Here is a 12669-nt window from a genome sequence, read left to right as displayed (position 1 = left end):
GACACGGCCATGGTGGCACCAGCTCCTCCTTGCCTGTGGTGCATGTCAGGGCCACCAACAAGCACCTCTATCCTTTCTGGCCTTCAGGACCATCTGGTGGGACTGAGAGGCTCTTGACCAGAAATGGCCACACTCTCCCTGAGGACATCATCTGCACTTCTCCACAGGTTGAGGAGGTCGCTGCAGGGAAGCGAAGGAGGCAGCCCCCTGTGGAACTCAGCTCCATATCCATCACAGCAGAGATGCCGCAGCCCTGCAGCCAGGGACTCAGCTTCACCCTCTGCTAGTATGGACTGTGAGGTTGGCCCTGTCTACCTAACATGAGGGATGACCCTTTCATCTCCTGAGCTCATGTAGCTCTGCGGTCCCACAGCATGGAACAGTCCCACTGAACTTCTCTGCCAGTTGGGCCCTAGCTCACTCTGGACCCCAGGACACTATCCCTCCAGGAGGGCCTTATTGGAAGCTCCCAGGTACGCTATCAACTTTCTGGTGATAGGCCCAGAATTCAGGCACAGATACCACTTCCAGGACAAGAGAATCTGGGCACTTTGTTCCTTTCCTCACTGAAGCCCCAGAGGGGGTCCCCTGCTTAGAGAGTCCCACACAATTTTGTAACTATCCCCAGGCAGAGTCTTCGCTGCTGCCTATCGATCTCTGTCCAGCATGCCAGCACCCGGCAGAGAGAGAACCAGCCCCACGGTAGAGAAACACAGCGGCCTGTGGTCCACCAGGACCGGGAGCTCCTTCTCCACTGGAGATAAAGGCAGGGCCCAGATCAGTCTGCTGTTTGTTCCTGTTCTAACCACCAACCATTCTCCCACATCCCCCTCTGCCCCAGCAGCACCTGTTTTCCTTATGTACTACAGATGCCCACGTCGGCGTCTGAGGGTCCCACAGCACGGAAGACGTCTTCTACCATGGGATCCTCTCACCACACCAAGGGCAGCTAATCCACAGCTGTGTGTAAAAGAAGGGCCTTTAACTTCTGTTTCTTTTGCACCTAACATTTCTGTCGGCCTGGCGGACTTGGCTCAAAAATGAGGAGGAGGCCAATTAGATTCTCTCCTTCAGGAATTTGAGCCACACACACATAGAGGGAATGATGCAGGAGAGAAAACACGAAAAGAATTTGTCAACAAGAATAAAATCAAATCTAAAGGCCATGTGGCAGTTGCTCTGGGCTGTCTTTCTAAAAGCCATTCATCCCCCTTCCCTCCTGTCATGGTTCCTTCTAGACAAAGGCCACCTCTCACTACGGTGAATGAAAGTACCAATACTTGTTTCCCGGCCTCCCTTGCAGCTAAGTTATGCACATGTGAACAAATCTGGGCATCGGGAGCATATGAGAAGTCCGCTGCAGGGCTTCAGAGAAAAAAAATTTCCTTCCTAATGGAGGGAGAGGAAAAGACATGTCCTACCTCTGAACATGTTGCCTGGAGCTGTAGTAGCCAACTTGCAGCTGCTAAGGGATACTCCCGAGGAAAAACCAACCCCCTAAGGATAATAGGGCAGAAAGATGGGAAGAGCCAGAGCCACTGGGGTCTTCCCAGAGCCACTGATTTGACCCTGGGACCATCCATCTTCTGGATATCTTGTTAATGACACATAAACCTCCTTACTGTTTATGCCACTTCTCTGGAGAAAGAACACCAACTGACAGTTCACGAGGCACAGCTGGGCCATGCCAGGCCAACAGATGACAAAGCAGCAATGGAAGGATATGGCAAAGCCAATTGACTAAAGAGGAGAATAGCACAAACACGAGATGGACACACAGACATAAACACTCCCCGCCTGATCCTTTTTTATTATTATTTTTTTTAATTTTTATTTATGATAGTCACAGAGAGAGAGAGAGAGGCAGAGACACAGGCAGAGGGAGAAGCAGGCTCCATGCACTGGGAGCCCGATGTGGGATTCGATCCCGGGTCTCCAGGATCGCGCCCTGGGCCAAAGGCAGGCGCCAAACCGCTGCGCCACCCAGGGATCCCCTCCCCGCCTGATCCTTCAAGCTGCCTTATTAGTTCCTATTCTAAGCCACATGTTTGTTTGTTTTTTTTTTAATAATTTCAGTGAGCATCTGTGGTTTAAAGCAGTGTTTCTCAAACTTTACTGTGAATATGGATCACTGGGAGATGGTTCAGTGAGTAAAGGAGCAGTGGGCCTATACTGCGCCCCTTTATAAAGACACCAAGTAGCAAACAAACTAGCAGGAAATGGCAAGCTTGCTGGTCCACAGACCATAATTTTCATGCCAAAGTCTTTAACTAAGAGCACCAAGCTAAAACCAATCTAAAAAGTACCGGTAGATTTGTTCACTACTTTGGACTCTATTTCCATATAGGTACGACCTACTATGAAACGTGTATGCCCCCAGATTATGTCTGCAAGAACCAATATACAGACAGGCTGTCTCTGTCCAGAATCAAAACTTAACATCCTGTCGTACCCTGGAATGTTTATATGAACTTTTGACCCACTCTAAAAGTACACCATTCATAGGTTGCTGATGGCCATAATTAATCTAAAAGACTCTGAATGCAACAACTTTCAGGAAACCTCCTCCAAAGGCAGGCATTCCCCACCCCCCCCAACCACCATAAAGAACCTCCAAACAGATCTACAAATCTTAATACAGGTGGTTTTCTGCAACACATCTTGAAAAAGAAACAATCATGTCAACTGCCTTTGGACCAAAAATATTTAAGAATCCTTTTTTAGTAAGTCATGGGCGTTAGATTCAGATTTCACGCCACACACTAAGAAACATTGCAGGTGAATCCAAGGTTATCATAAGATATCAATCAAATCATAAACTTACTGGAGAAGATACAGGTGGATATTATTTGATCGGAGGTTAAAAAAGGGTCCTTCCAGAGATAAAAGGAAAACAAGAAACCCAAACAGGAAAGAGAGTTAATTACAATCCTTCTAAAGTTCTGTCTCAAAACAGCAACACAAACAGAATTTAAAAACAAAATGAGGAAAATGCCACACATAAAGCAAAAGGCTTTAAAAAGGTTCAACGTTGAACATCCTGGGTGGCTCAGCGGTTTAGCGCTGACTTCGGCCCAGGGCATGATCCTGGAGACCAGGGATCGAGTCCCGCATTGGGCTCCCTGCATGGAGCCTGCTTCTCCCTCTGCCTGTGTCTCTACCTCTCTCTCTGTGTGTGCCTCTCATGAATAATAATAAATAAAATCTTTTAAATAAATAAAATAAAAAGGTTCAATGTCTAAGAAAAGCACTAAAATCCTAACTGGCAGGGGAGAGAAGGGCATAGAATATGAACAGGGTGCGGTAGGCATGCCCAAGGTAACCTCCAAGGTGTGTGGGAAGAACACATTAGTGCTATTTTTTAACCTGATCCTTAAAAATCTGTATTTAGGGCTAGGTTTTATAAGTTACATACATTAGGCCAATGCTGTGGATACAGCTATGTATAAATGGAAAAATGAATTTTTTTTTTTCCCAGGTAGAGGTAGAGATCAAAACTTTGGAGACCATACAGAAAAATAGTAATTCCAAAAAAATGTTTAGCCTTCTACTAGGCAAAGAAATGCAAAAGTGGTAAAGAGACATTTTTTCCTAAGAAATCAGTAAAGCTGTTTTTTTTAATCTTAGTGATGGTTGTTGATTAGGATGTACCTCAAACCCTGCCAACGAAAATATTAATGAGTCAAATCTTCCCGAGAACTGGTTTGGAAAACATGTCTTAAAGCCTTAAGATATTAATGCCCTTGGATTCGAGTTGCCAGATGAAGCAAACTGCATGGGACACACTTCTTTAGAACTATCCATCGCTTATCTAAAACTCTAGTTTAACGGCCTATCCTGCGTTTTGCCTGTTAACTCTACTTTGGTTCTACCTTTGGGACCCTACCTCAAGGAAATATCTAAAGACAAATCTTCCTGGACATTCTCTGCAGCAAAACTATATTAGTGAAAGATTTAGAAGAACCTAAATGTCAGTATTTAGAGAAATGGTCACTTTCAGGCATGTCCATACAAGGAAGAAGTACGTAATCGCTGTAAACTATATAGCGAAGGATAAATCCATGAGCTGTTTTCCGTACTCTGGGCAGACCGGGCTTTCACTGGGGAGGCTGCCTCGGTGAATCTCTTGGTTATGTGATAAGTGTCCTGAGCAAGCTGAGAGGGGACATTTAATACGAGATGCTGAACTGCTCTGCAGCCTGGGGCAAGGATTCAGGGAACAGTGGAGGAGGCTCCGGGTGGGAGTTTCCAACAGGCCCCTGGCACATGGTGACAGGCCAGCCCAAGGAAAGAGAGCATCAACAAGTGACTTTGGGAGACTTCTGGCTGAAGGATGTTGGGAGTAGGAACATCCGATAGCCAACATTTGGTTTTTGTTTTCTACACTGAAACACTTCACATAGAAGCTCATCATCCCTTACCTGTAGTTTTGAAACCCTCAAAGCTCTGAAAACCAAAAGGTTTTGTTTTGGAAAATAATGTTGGTGCCAAACTTATCTGGCAGCCTAACTGGACCTGAACAGGTAGGGGAGTATTTGAGTCTTTCTTTATCCCACTTCATGTGGCTATTCGTAAGTTTTGCTGAAGAAAGGACAATGCTTTCCTGTTCCATATCTGCTAGCTATAGAATATGTTATACAGTAAAATGCACGGTCTCACCTTCCTGAAGTTTAAGAAGTTCTGAGTTTTAAAATACATCTGGGCCCAAGGGTTTCAGATGGAGGGGCCATGGACCCAGTAATCCTCTTGAGGCATCACAGAGTTCCCCTTAAACACAGCAGCTGGAGTCAGGCTAGCAGGGATGGGTGTCCTCCCGGGGGTGGGGGGTAAGGTGGGCCTTGGAAAGCTCAGCTGTATACACAGGTGGGCCGAAGATGGTCAGAGCAGACTGGAGTGAGCCTCGTAGAGCTGGAAGTATGGAAACAGCCAGAATTCCTGACAGAACTCGAGGGAGACACAGAACCTTCTGCCCTGGGATGGGACAGAGAAAGAAAAGCCTAAAGCCCCCCTGTGAACCCCGACCTCAAGTTTGAAAGGGTGGGTGGGGAGGGGCGGATGTGGCCTTCTGCTCGGTAGTGGTACAAGTCTTAAGAGACCACCAACACTGTCTTCATTTGGGAGCGACATGAGGAGGTTTTCAAACCTAGATGGTAACAGGCCCACCAGAGACCCATCCCGCGGGCTTCCCTACCCTTCTCTGGGGAGCATCTGGCTGTATTCCCTACTGCGACCTCCACAAGTTACTACAAACCTTGTGGCTTCTTTTTTTTTTTAAGATTTTATTTATTTATTCATGAGAGACACAGAGAGATGCAGAGAGAGAGGCAGAGACACAGGCAGAGGGAGAAGCAGGCTCCACGCAGGGAGCCCGACGTGGGACTTGATCCCTGGGCTCGAGGATCCCGCCCTGGGCCGAAGGTGGCGCTAAACCGCTGAGCCACCGGGGCTGCCCCCTTGTGGCTTCTAATAAGGCAAACGTACTGCCTTACAGCTCTGGAGGTCAGAAGTCTCAAGCGGGTCTTGCCAAGGTGCTGGTACGACTGCTTTCCCTGCTGGAAGCTCTAGGAGAGGGCCACCTTGCTAGCTGCCCAGCCCCTGCCTGCGTCTCTAGGTTCTTGCTTCCATCTGCAAAAGCAGACTCACCTCGCTCCCACACCAACCCTTCGGCTGCCTCCTTCCACTTACTTATAAGGACGCCAGTGACCTACACTGGGCCCACCTGGACAATCCACAGCAGGTGCTCTTCCTCTTTAAACTCTGATTAGCAACCTTAATTCCATCTGCTACCTTCCTTTTTGCCAACGTAAGGTGCTTGGTTCTGGCAATTGGCACATAGATGTCTTGGGAGGCCAGGACTCTCCCTGCCACGCTGGCCCAGGTACATTCAGAACACGAGACGAGCAGCCTACACGCTGAAAATACTGAGTAACACACATGAACATAATGAATTCTTCAGTGTTCAGAGGACAGTGTGAGTATAAAACCGTATTGACGGAGAACTCTTGAACAGAGTCAGCTAGGACATCCAGGATGTAACCTGCCTAATCACAAGTGACTTGGCCTCTGGACAGGAGCGTCTCAGCCTCCTTAGTCTCTAACATTCAACCTCTAACTCCTAGTTTAGTGGTCCCATTATGCCTTCCCACCTCTGTGGGTACTTTCCCATTTGGTATCAGTCTGCAGGATTCTAGCTTTAGAAGACTGCATTTTGGCTTTCATCCTCAAAATCAGCTTAGGCAATCACATGCTCCCTCCCCAAGCTTTCCCAGTTTCCCCCCTCCTGCCCTGGAACGGCTGCATTTTACACACCTCCTCAGTGGGCAAGCTCCTCGGCTACCCCATTCCTGAATCAATCTCACTAGGCTCTTGAAGTTGACCAGCGTGCCCACGGGGAAAGAGACAGGTAACCAAAGCCATGTAGTTACAGCTCTGGTTCCTCATCGGCTTCCCTCGGAGGCTAGCAGGTGTACAGCCTTGATCTGGAGAGGGCAGGAGGGGAGTCAGGAAGCCTGCATCCTGCCCTCAAGACAGAACATACAGGGGCAGCTGTGAAGGGATGGGTGAGGTGACTTGCTGTTGTAAGAAAAAGGGGGTACAGCCGAGTATAGGGACCCCACCTCGGGATTATAATCTGGCAAGTTGTACTTGTCATCCTGCTGGGGAAAACTCTCCTGCTTGCTCTCCTCCGGCCCTGGATGTCTCCCTTCTCAGAGAACGTGACGGGAGTGCACAGGCAGGCTGACCAGACAACTTTAAGCTGCTTGCCTGGGCTCTCCCCTCCTGCTGGGAAGGACCACACAGCGGGGGGCTGACCAAAGCCAGATGGGAAGTGAGAAGAGGCTGGAAGGTGCACAGATGAGGTAATGGTCCCAGGCAGCGTGGCATTCCGTAAGCCCCGCAGTTATGTGGTTGTGTTCCCCAGTGGATTCCCGAACAGGCCACGGGCCCACTCACCAAGCTCTCCTTGATGTAGGCGGCTGTGGGGCCCGGGATCTGGCTCAGGAGGGCTGCTCTCTCCTGAGGATGCTCCAGCATCTCCAGGGCCAGTCTCAAGTCCTCAACGAGATGGAGCACAGGGAAGGGGTTGGCGTGGGAGGCCGGGGAGGCCAGAGCAGGATCACAGCTACCATCACTGTTCTCTGTACCTGTTTTAGTGCCTGGAACGAGAAGGGGGGGAGGGGAGAACCTTGGTAAGAAAGGTGGATGCCATGGGCAGGGAACTGACAGAGAGCAAAGAGAGAGGCGACAGGCAAACGAGAAGGATAGGAAGCCCAGAAAACCACTTCTGCCTCAGCAGAACCATTCACAAAGCAAACTCAGCAGAAGCCATCTTTAATCCTGGACTGGGCGTGACAGGAAGAGATGGGAACCAGGTGGATGACCTGTCTGGTGAGACTGAACCTCGGAAGCTCACACCCCTAGACGACCGGGAGAACATGGCCAGGCCTTAGCATGAGCCAAAACAACGGGCTGCCATTCTTCTGCCTTTAGACTCCTAACTTGAGGTTAATGTGGCAGGGCTGTCTGCGTGGATGGCAGCCGACAGGCCTCCCCTGCCTGTGTGTGCGTTCCTCTGCTCTCCTTCCATAGCAGTTTCTGACTCTGGGCTGGGGCTGGCCCCACAATACGGTGTCACCAAGGGACACAGCGTGACGCCATGCCAGCTCAGGTGAGGGGTTCTAGTGAGCTGGAATCTCTCTGGCTCTTCCCACTTGGGGAAATCTCTACTATGCACTCATGCTTTACAGCTGTCTTAGCTACTTGTGCAATCCACATCTCATCCCCGTCCCCCTTGGTCTCGGGCTGTAAAGCTCTGCGGTCAGGGTCCCTGCCATGGTGGGCTGACTCCCTGGCATCACGGCCCTGCCCCACAGATTGCTGAAGGGGCATCTGACTATCTGCACCCACACTTGGAGGAATGGCCATGAGGAAGAGAGCATGGATTGGGTCAGCTCTAATTCCAAGTGTCCCAAGACCATTTTTTTTTGCCTTTCTGAACCTCACCATTTAAACAAACAAACAAACAAAAAGTCTTCTTTGCATAAACAGAGTGGTCTGTTTTTTAGACCAAAAACTGGGGTGACAGTCTGACAAAGGATTTCTGTGCTTCCATCAGCAATAAAACACACCGTAGAAAATATGGTGTCTGGGGCGGAATTTCTAGGGCATGTGGATTGTTTATAAGGCCAACAGGAATTAGGGCTCTGCTGGAAAATGTGGGCAATAGAGCCACCGCATCCACAGCTACCCAGCGGCCCTGACGTCTAAATCTAGGTCCCTCCACCCTTCTAAGAGCCAGCTTTCTAGTTGCCACGGCAGTCTTCACAAGGAAAAATCCACACAGAAGGAAACAATTACTATTTGATTGCTGGTTTGCTTTCTGAAAGCACAGGATACAGGGAATTGTGGGTCACAATCCACAAACAAGCCCATGGCTCTAGGGAGCTGGGAAACTGCCCATTACCCACACTTGGGTGTGCTCAGCAGTTTCTGGGCCCTAGAAATCCAATGGAGATTTGACTAGAGAAGGCCATAGCCAACAGGGAAGGAAATGGACTGAAATAGAGCAAAACACCACCACCCGCCCCCCACCCCATCCCCCACCCCACTCCCTCAAGTCTCCAAGCAAATGCTGAGTAATCCCTGGCCATCCTGGACATGCTTCAACACACACACACCTTCATAATATGGAGGATAAGTCAGGCCAGGAGTAGGTGGGAAGACTGAGATTTTCATTAACTTTATGTTACTCTGTGGTGTTGGACAAGTCTCTTCTTTCTTTGGGCCCCTCCCTGCCCTAAAGCCTCAGAATGCTTCTCTACTGTTCAAGGGGTGTGTGTGTGTGTGTACACATGTATATCTGTGTCTATATTTGCATGTGATGTATGTATACATAAAATACTTAAATCCTTTTTTTTTTTCAATTTACATCAACACATAGGCTCACAAAATAGTCCAGAATGGTGAAACTCCCAGGGCCCAGCACTAGCAAAGGCAAAAATCATCCAGAATATTCAATACGCCACATATTCCCTTCAGATGATTACCTCCTATGGAAAAATTACCACCATGGAGGGAAACAAATCAAAATAGAACTACCAGATACAACAAAGAAGAAAATAAATCCCCTCATATTTGAGGATAAAGGAACAAGATAATAGAGATGGTAACATAACATCTAACACAAAACATAAAAGAGACAAGGTGTTGTTCCCCAAATTACTTCTCAGAAAAGAGTAATTGAGTAATTCACCTTATATTCAAACCCTAATAAAACTGTTTCTCTCTGGAGGCACTCTGGTACTTTATTTTGAACAACAAAGCACTCTTTGAGGAAGACAGATTAGCACAAAGGGTTTCAATTTTATATGCATATTGAATTTTACAAACTACAGATGCTTGGGTCCCACCTCCAGATGTTCTAATTGGTCTGAGGTGTGACCTGGGAGGAAAAAAAAAGCTCCCCAGATGATTTTAATGTACAGCCTAAGTTGAAACCAGTGCACCAGCAAATCACCACAGCCAATACTAAAATTTGATGTTTAGGGAGGTCACCTGGGAATCTTTATTTTAAGGATACAAAACTAAGGCGTAATACAGATTTAGGAATTGTTAGAGGAAATAAGACCACATAAAATGCAAGCACAGGATTTTATTGAAAGCCTTTTAATGATCACTTTCAAAAGCAAGGAAGTAGGTAGGAGGTAATAATTAGGGTTATTTATATATGCTTTGGTTCTCCTCTACTTGAGCTCATAGTGTGGGACTATGCATTTGACCCTTGAAGTTACTTAAGGCCACATGACTTCCTTTGGCCAATAAAAATGAAAGTCTTTAAGAAACAGTACATACATAATTTCTCATATCTTTTCTACCTGCTCTGGCCTCTGGCAATGGTGGAGGCTGAACCAGCCCATGTCCAAGAGTGATGATGCCAGGGCCCAGAGCTCCCAGTAGATCTAGGGAAAACTTAGAATATGAACAAGAAACAAACTTAGCTGTTTCAAGCTACTGATCTTTTAGGCAGGAACAAACAGTCCTATCTTCACTTATACGAAGTACATATTTTACAGTTCAGAAATACTTATATGAAAGATAAACTTTAAAAAAAAAAGATCTTTTAATAGGTTTGAATTTAATTGGCCATCAACTTAGTACAGACTTGGGACGCCTGGGTGGTTCAACGGTTTAGCACCTGTCTTCAGCCCAGGGCGTGATCCTGGAGTCCCAGGATCGAGTCCCACATCAGGCTCTCTGAATGGAGCCTGCTTCTCCCTCTGCCTATGTCTCTGCCTCTCTCTCTCTTTCATGAATAAATAAATAAAATCTTAAAAAAAAAAAAAAAACTTAGTACAGACAGTGCTATATATATGTGAGATGTTAATCACAAATTAAACACTGCTAACAGATATGCAAAAAATAAAAAGAATCCAAGTATATTAGCAAAGAAAGCCAGCAAACTGTGAGAAAAGAGCAAGAAAATAAAGGACAGAGATGAATTACAAAAACAACCACAAAACAGGTAACAAAATGGCAATAAGTACATACCAAACAATAATTACTTTGAATATAAATGGACTAAACACTCCAAACAAAAGACATAGGGTGACAGAATGGATAAAAAACAAGATACATCTATATGCTGCCTACAGGAGACTCATTTTAGACCTACAGACACATGCAGATTGAAAGTGTGGGATACAAAAGCATTTATGATGCAAATGGAAGTGAAAAGAAAGCCTTGGTAGTGATACTTATGTTGGGGAAAATGGACTTTAAAACAAAGACTGAAAAACAAACAAACAAACAAAACAAAGACTATAACAAGAGAAAAAGAAGGACATTATATAATAATCCAACAAGACGATATAACAGTTGTAAATATTTATGCACTCAACATGAGAGTGCCCAAATACACAAAGCAGCTAATAGTAAACATAAAGGGAGTAATTGAGAGTAATATAATAATAATAGAGGATGTTAACACCCTACTTACATCAATGGCTAAATCATCAAGGAAACAGTGACTCTGAATGACATCTTGGACCAGATGGAACTAACGTATATTCAGAACATTCCATCTTAAAACAGCAGCATACACATTCTTTTCAAGTGCATATGGAACATTTTCCAGAATAGATCACTTATTAGGTCACAAAACAAGTCTCAACAAATTTAAAAGCACTGAAGTCATACCATGCATCTTTGCCAACTGCAACACTCTGAAACTAGAAATCAACCGCAAGAAAGGTCTGAGAAGAACACAAATACATGGAGATTAAATAACATGCTACTAAACCATGAATGGGTCAACCAAGAACTCAAAGAGGAAATTTAAAAAGACATGGAGACAAATGACAATACAATAGTCCACAATCTTTGGGATGCAGCAAAAGCTGTTCTAAGAGGGAAGTTTATAGCAATACAGGCCTATTTCAAGAAGCAAGAAAAATCTCAAACAACCTAATTGGGACACCTGGGTGGCTCAGTCAATTAAGTGTCTATCTTCAGTTCAGGTCTTATCCCAGGATCCTGAGATCGAACCCTGTGACAGGCTCCCTGCTCAGCAGAGGAGAGCCTGCTTCTCTCTCTCCCTCTGCCCCTCTCCCCACTTGTGCTCACTAGTGCTCCCTATCTTAAATAAATAAATAAATAAATAAATAATCTTTTTAAAAAATAAACAACCTAATCTTACACCTAAAGGAGTCAAAGAACAACAACAAACAAAATGCAAACCCAGTAGAAGGAAGTAAATAATAAGATTAGAGCAGAAATAGACAAAATAGAAACTAAAAACCAATAGAGCAATAGAATAGAACAATGAAATCAGGAACTGGTTCTTTGAGAAGATCAATAATATTAATAAACCTTTATTTAGCCAGACCCATCAAAAGAGAGAGAGAGAGAGTGAGAGACAGAGAGAGAGAAGGACTCAAAAACAGAAATGAAAGAGGAGAAATATCAACCAACACAGGGAAATACAAAGGATTATAAGAGCATATTATGAAAAATCGTATGCCACCAAACTGGACAACCTAGAAGTAATAGATAAATTCCTAGGAACATATAACCTCCAAAACCTGAATCAGGAATAAACAGAAAATTTGAACAGACTGATTACCAGTAATGAACCTGAATCAGTAATCAAAAAAGCTCTCAGCAACAACAACAACAAAACTCTCTACAAGCAAAAGTCCAGGACCAGACGGCTTCATGGGTAAATTCTACCAAAATTAATTAAAATTAATTAAAATTAATACCTATTCTTCTCAAACTACTCCAAAAAAATAAAAGAGGAAAAAAGCTTCCAAATTCATTCTATGAGGTCAGTATTACCCTGATACCAAAACCAGATAGAGACACTACAAAAAAAGAGAACTACAGGCCAATATCTCTGAGAAATGCAAAAAAAAATTAGGAAACCAAATCTAACAATATATTTTAAAAAATCATTCACCATGATCAAATGGGATATATTCCTAGGATGTAAGGCTGGTTCAATGTTCACAAATTAACATCACATACATCACATCACATGTGATGCATCACATCAGTAAGAGAAAGGATAAAAATCTTATGATCATCTCAAAAATGCTGAAAAAGCATTCTACTAAGTACAACATCCATTCATGATAACCCTCAACAGAGTAGGTTTAGAAGGATTATACC

The 12669-nt window shown here is 45.0% G+C and overlaps 1 protein-coding gene across 9 annotated transcripts in view; it reads right to left on the bottom strand.

Moving 5' to 3' along the window:
* The window catches only part of PPFIBP2 (PPFIA binding protein 2), a 170079-nt gene that overhangs the window by 107941 nt on the left and 49469 nt on the right, over positions 1-12669 (bottom strand). For all 9 annotated transcript variants that reach the window (XM_038568934.1, XM_038568938.1, XM_038568941.1 and 6 more), the window contains one exon: positions 6955-7157. In XM_038568934.1, coding sequence (XP_038424862.1) covers positions 6955-7157 — 203 coding nt within the window. The remainder of the gene's footprint in view (positions 1-6954; positions 7158-12669) is intronic.

Source organism: Canis lupus, chromosome 21 (genome assembly GCF_011100685.1).
Source record: "Canis lupus familiaris isolate Mischka breed German Shepherd chromosome 21, alternate assembly UU_Cfam_GSD_1.0, whole genome shotgun sequence".
Lineage (NCBI taxonomy): Eukaryota > Metazoa > Chordata > Mammalia > Carnivora > Canidae > Canis > Canis lupus.
This window is presented reverse-complemented; position numbering and strand designations above follow the sequence as displayed.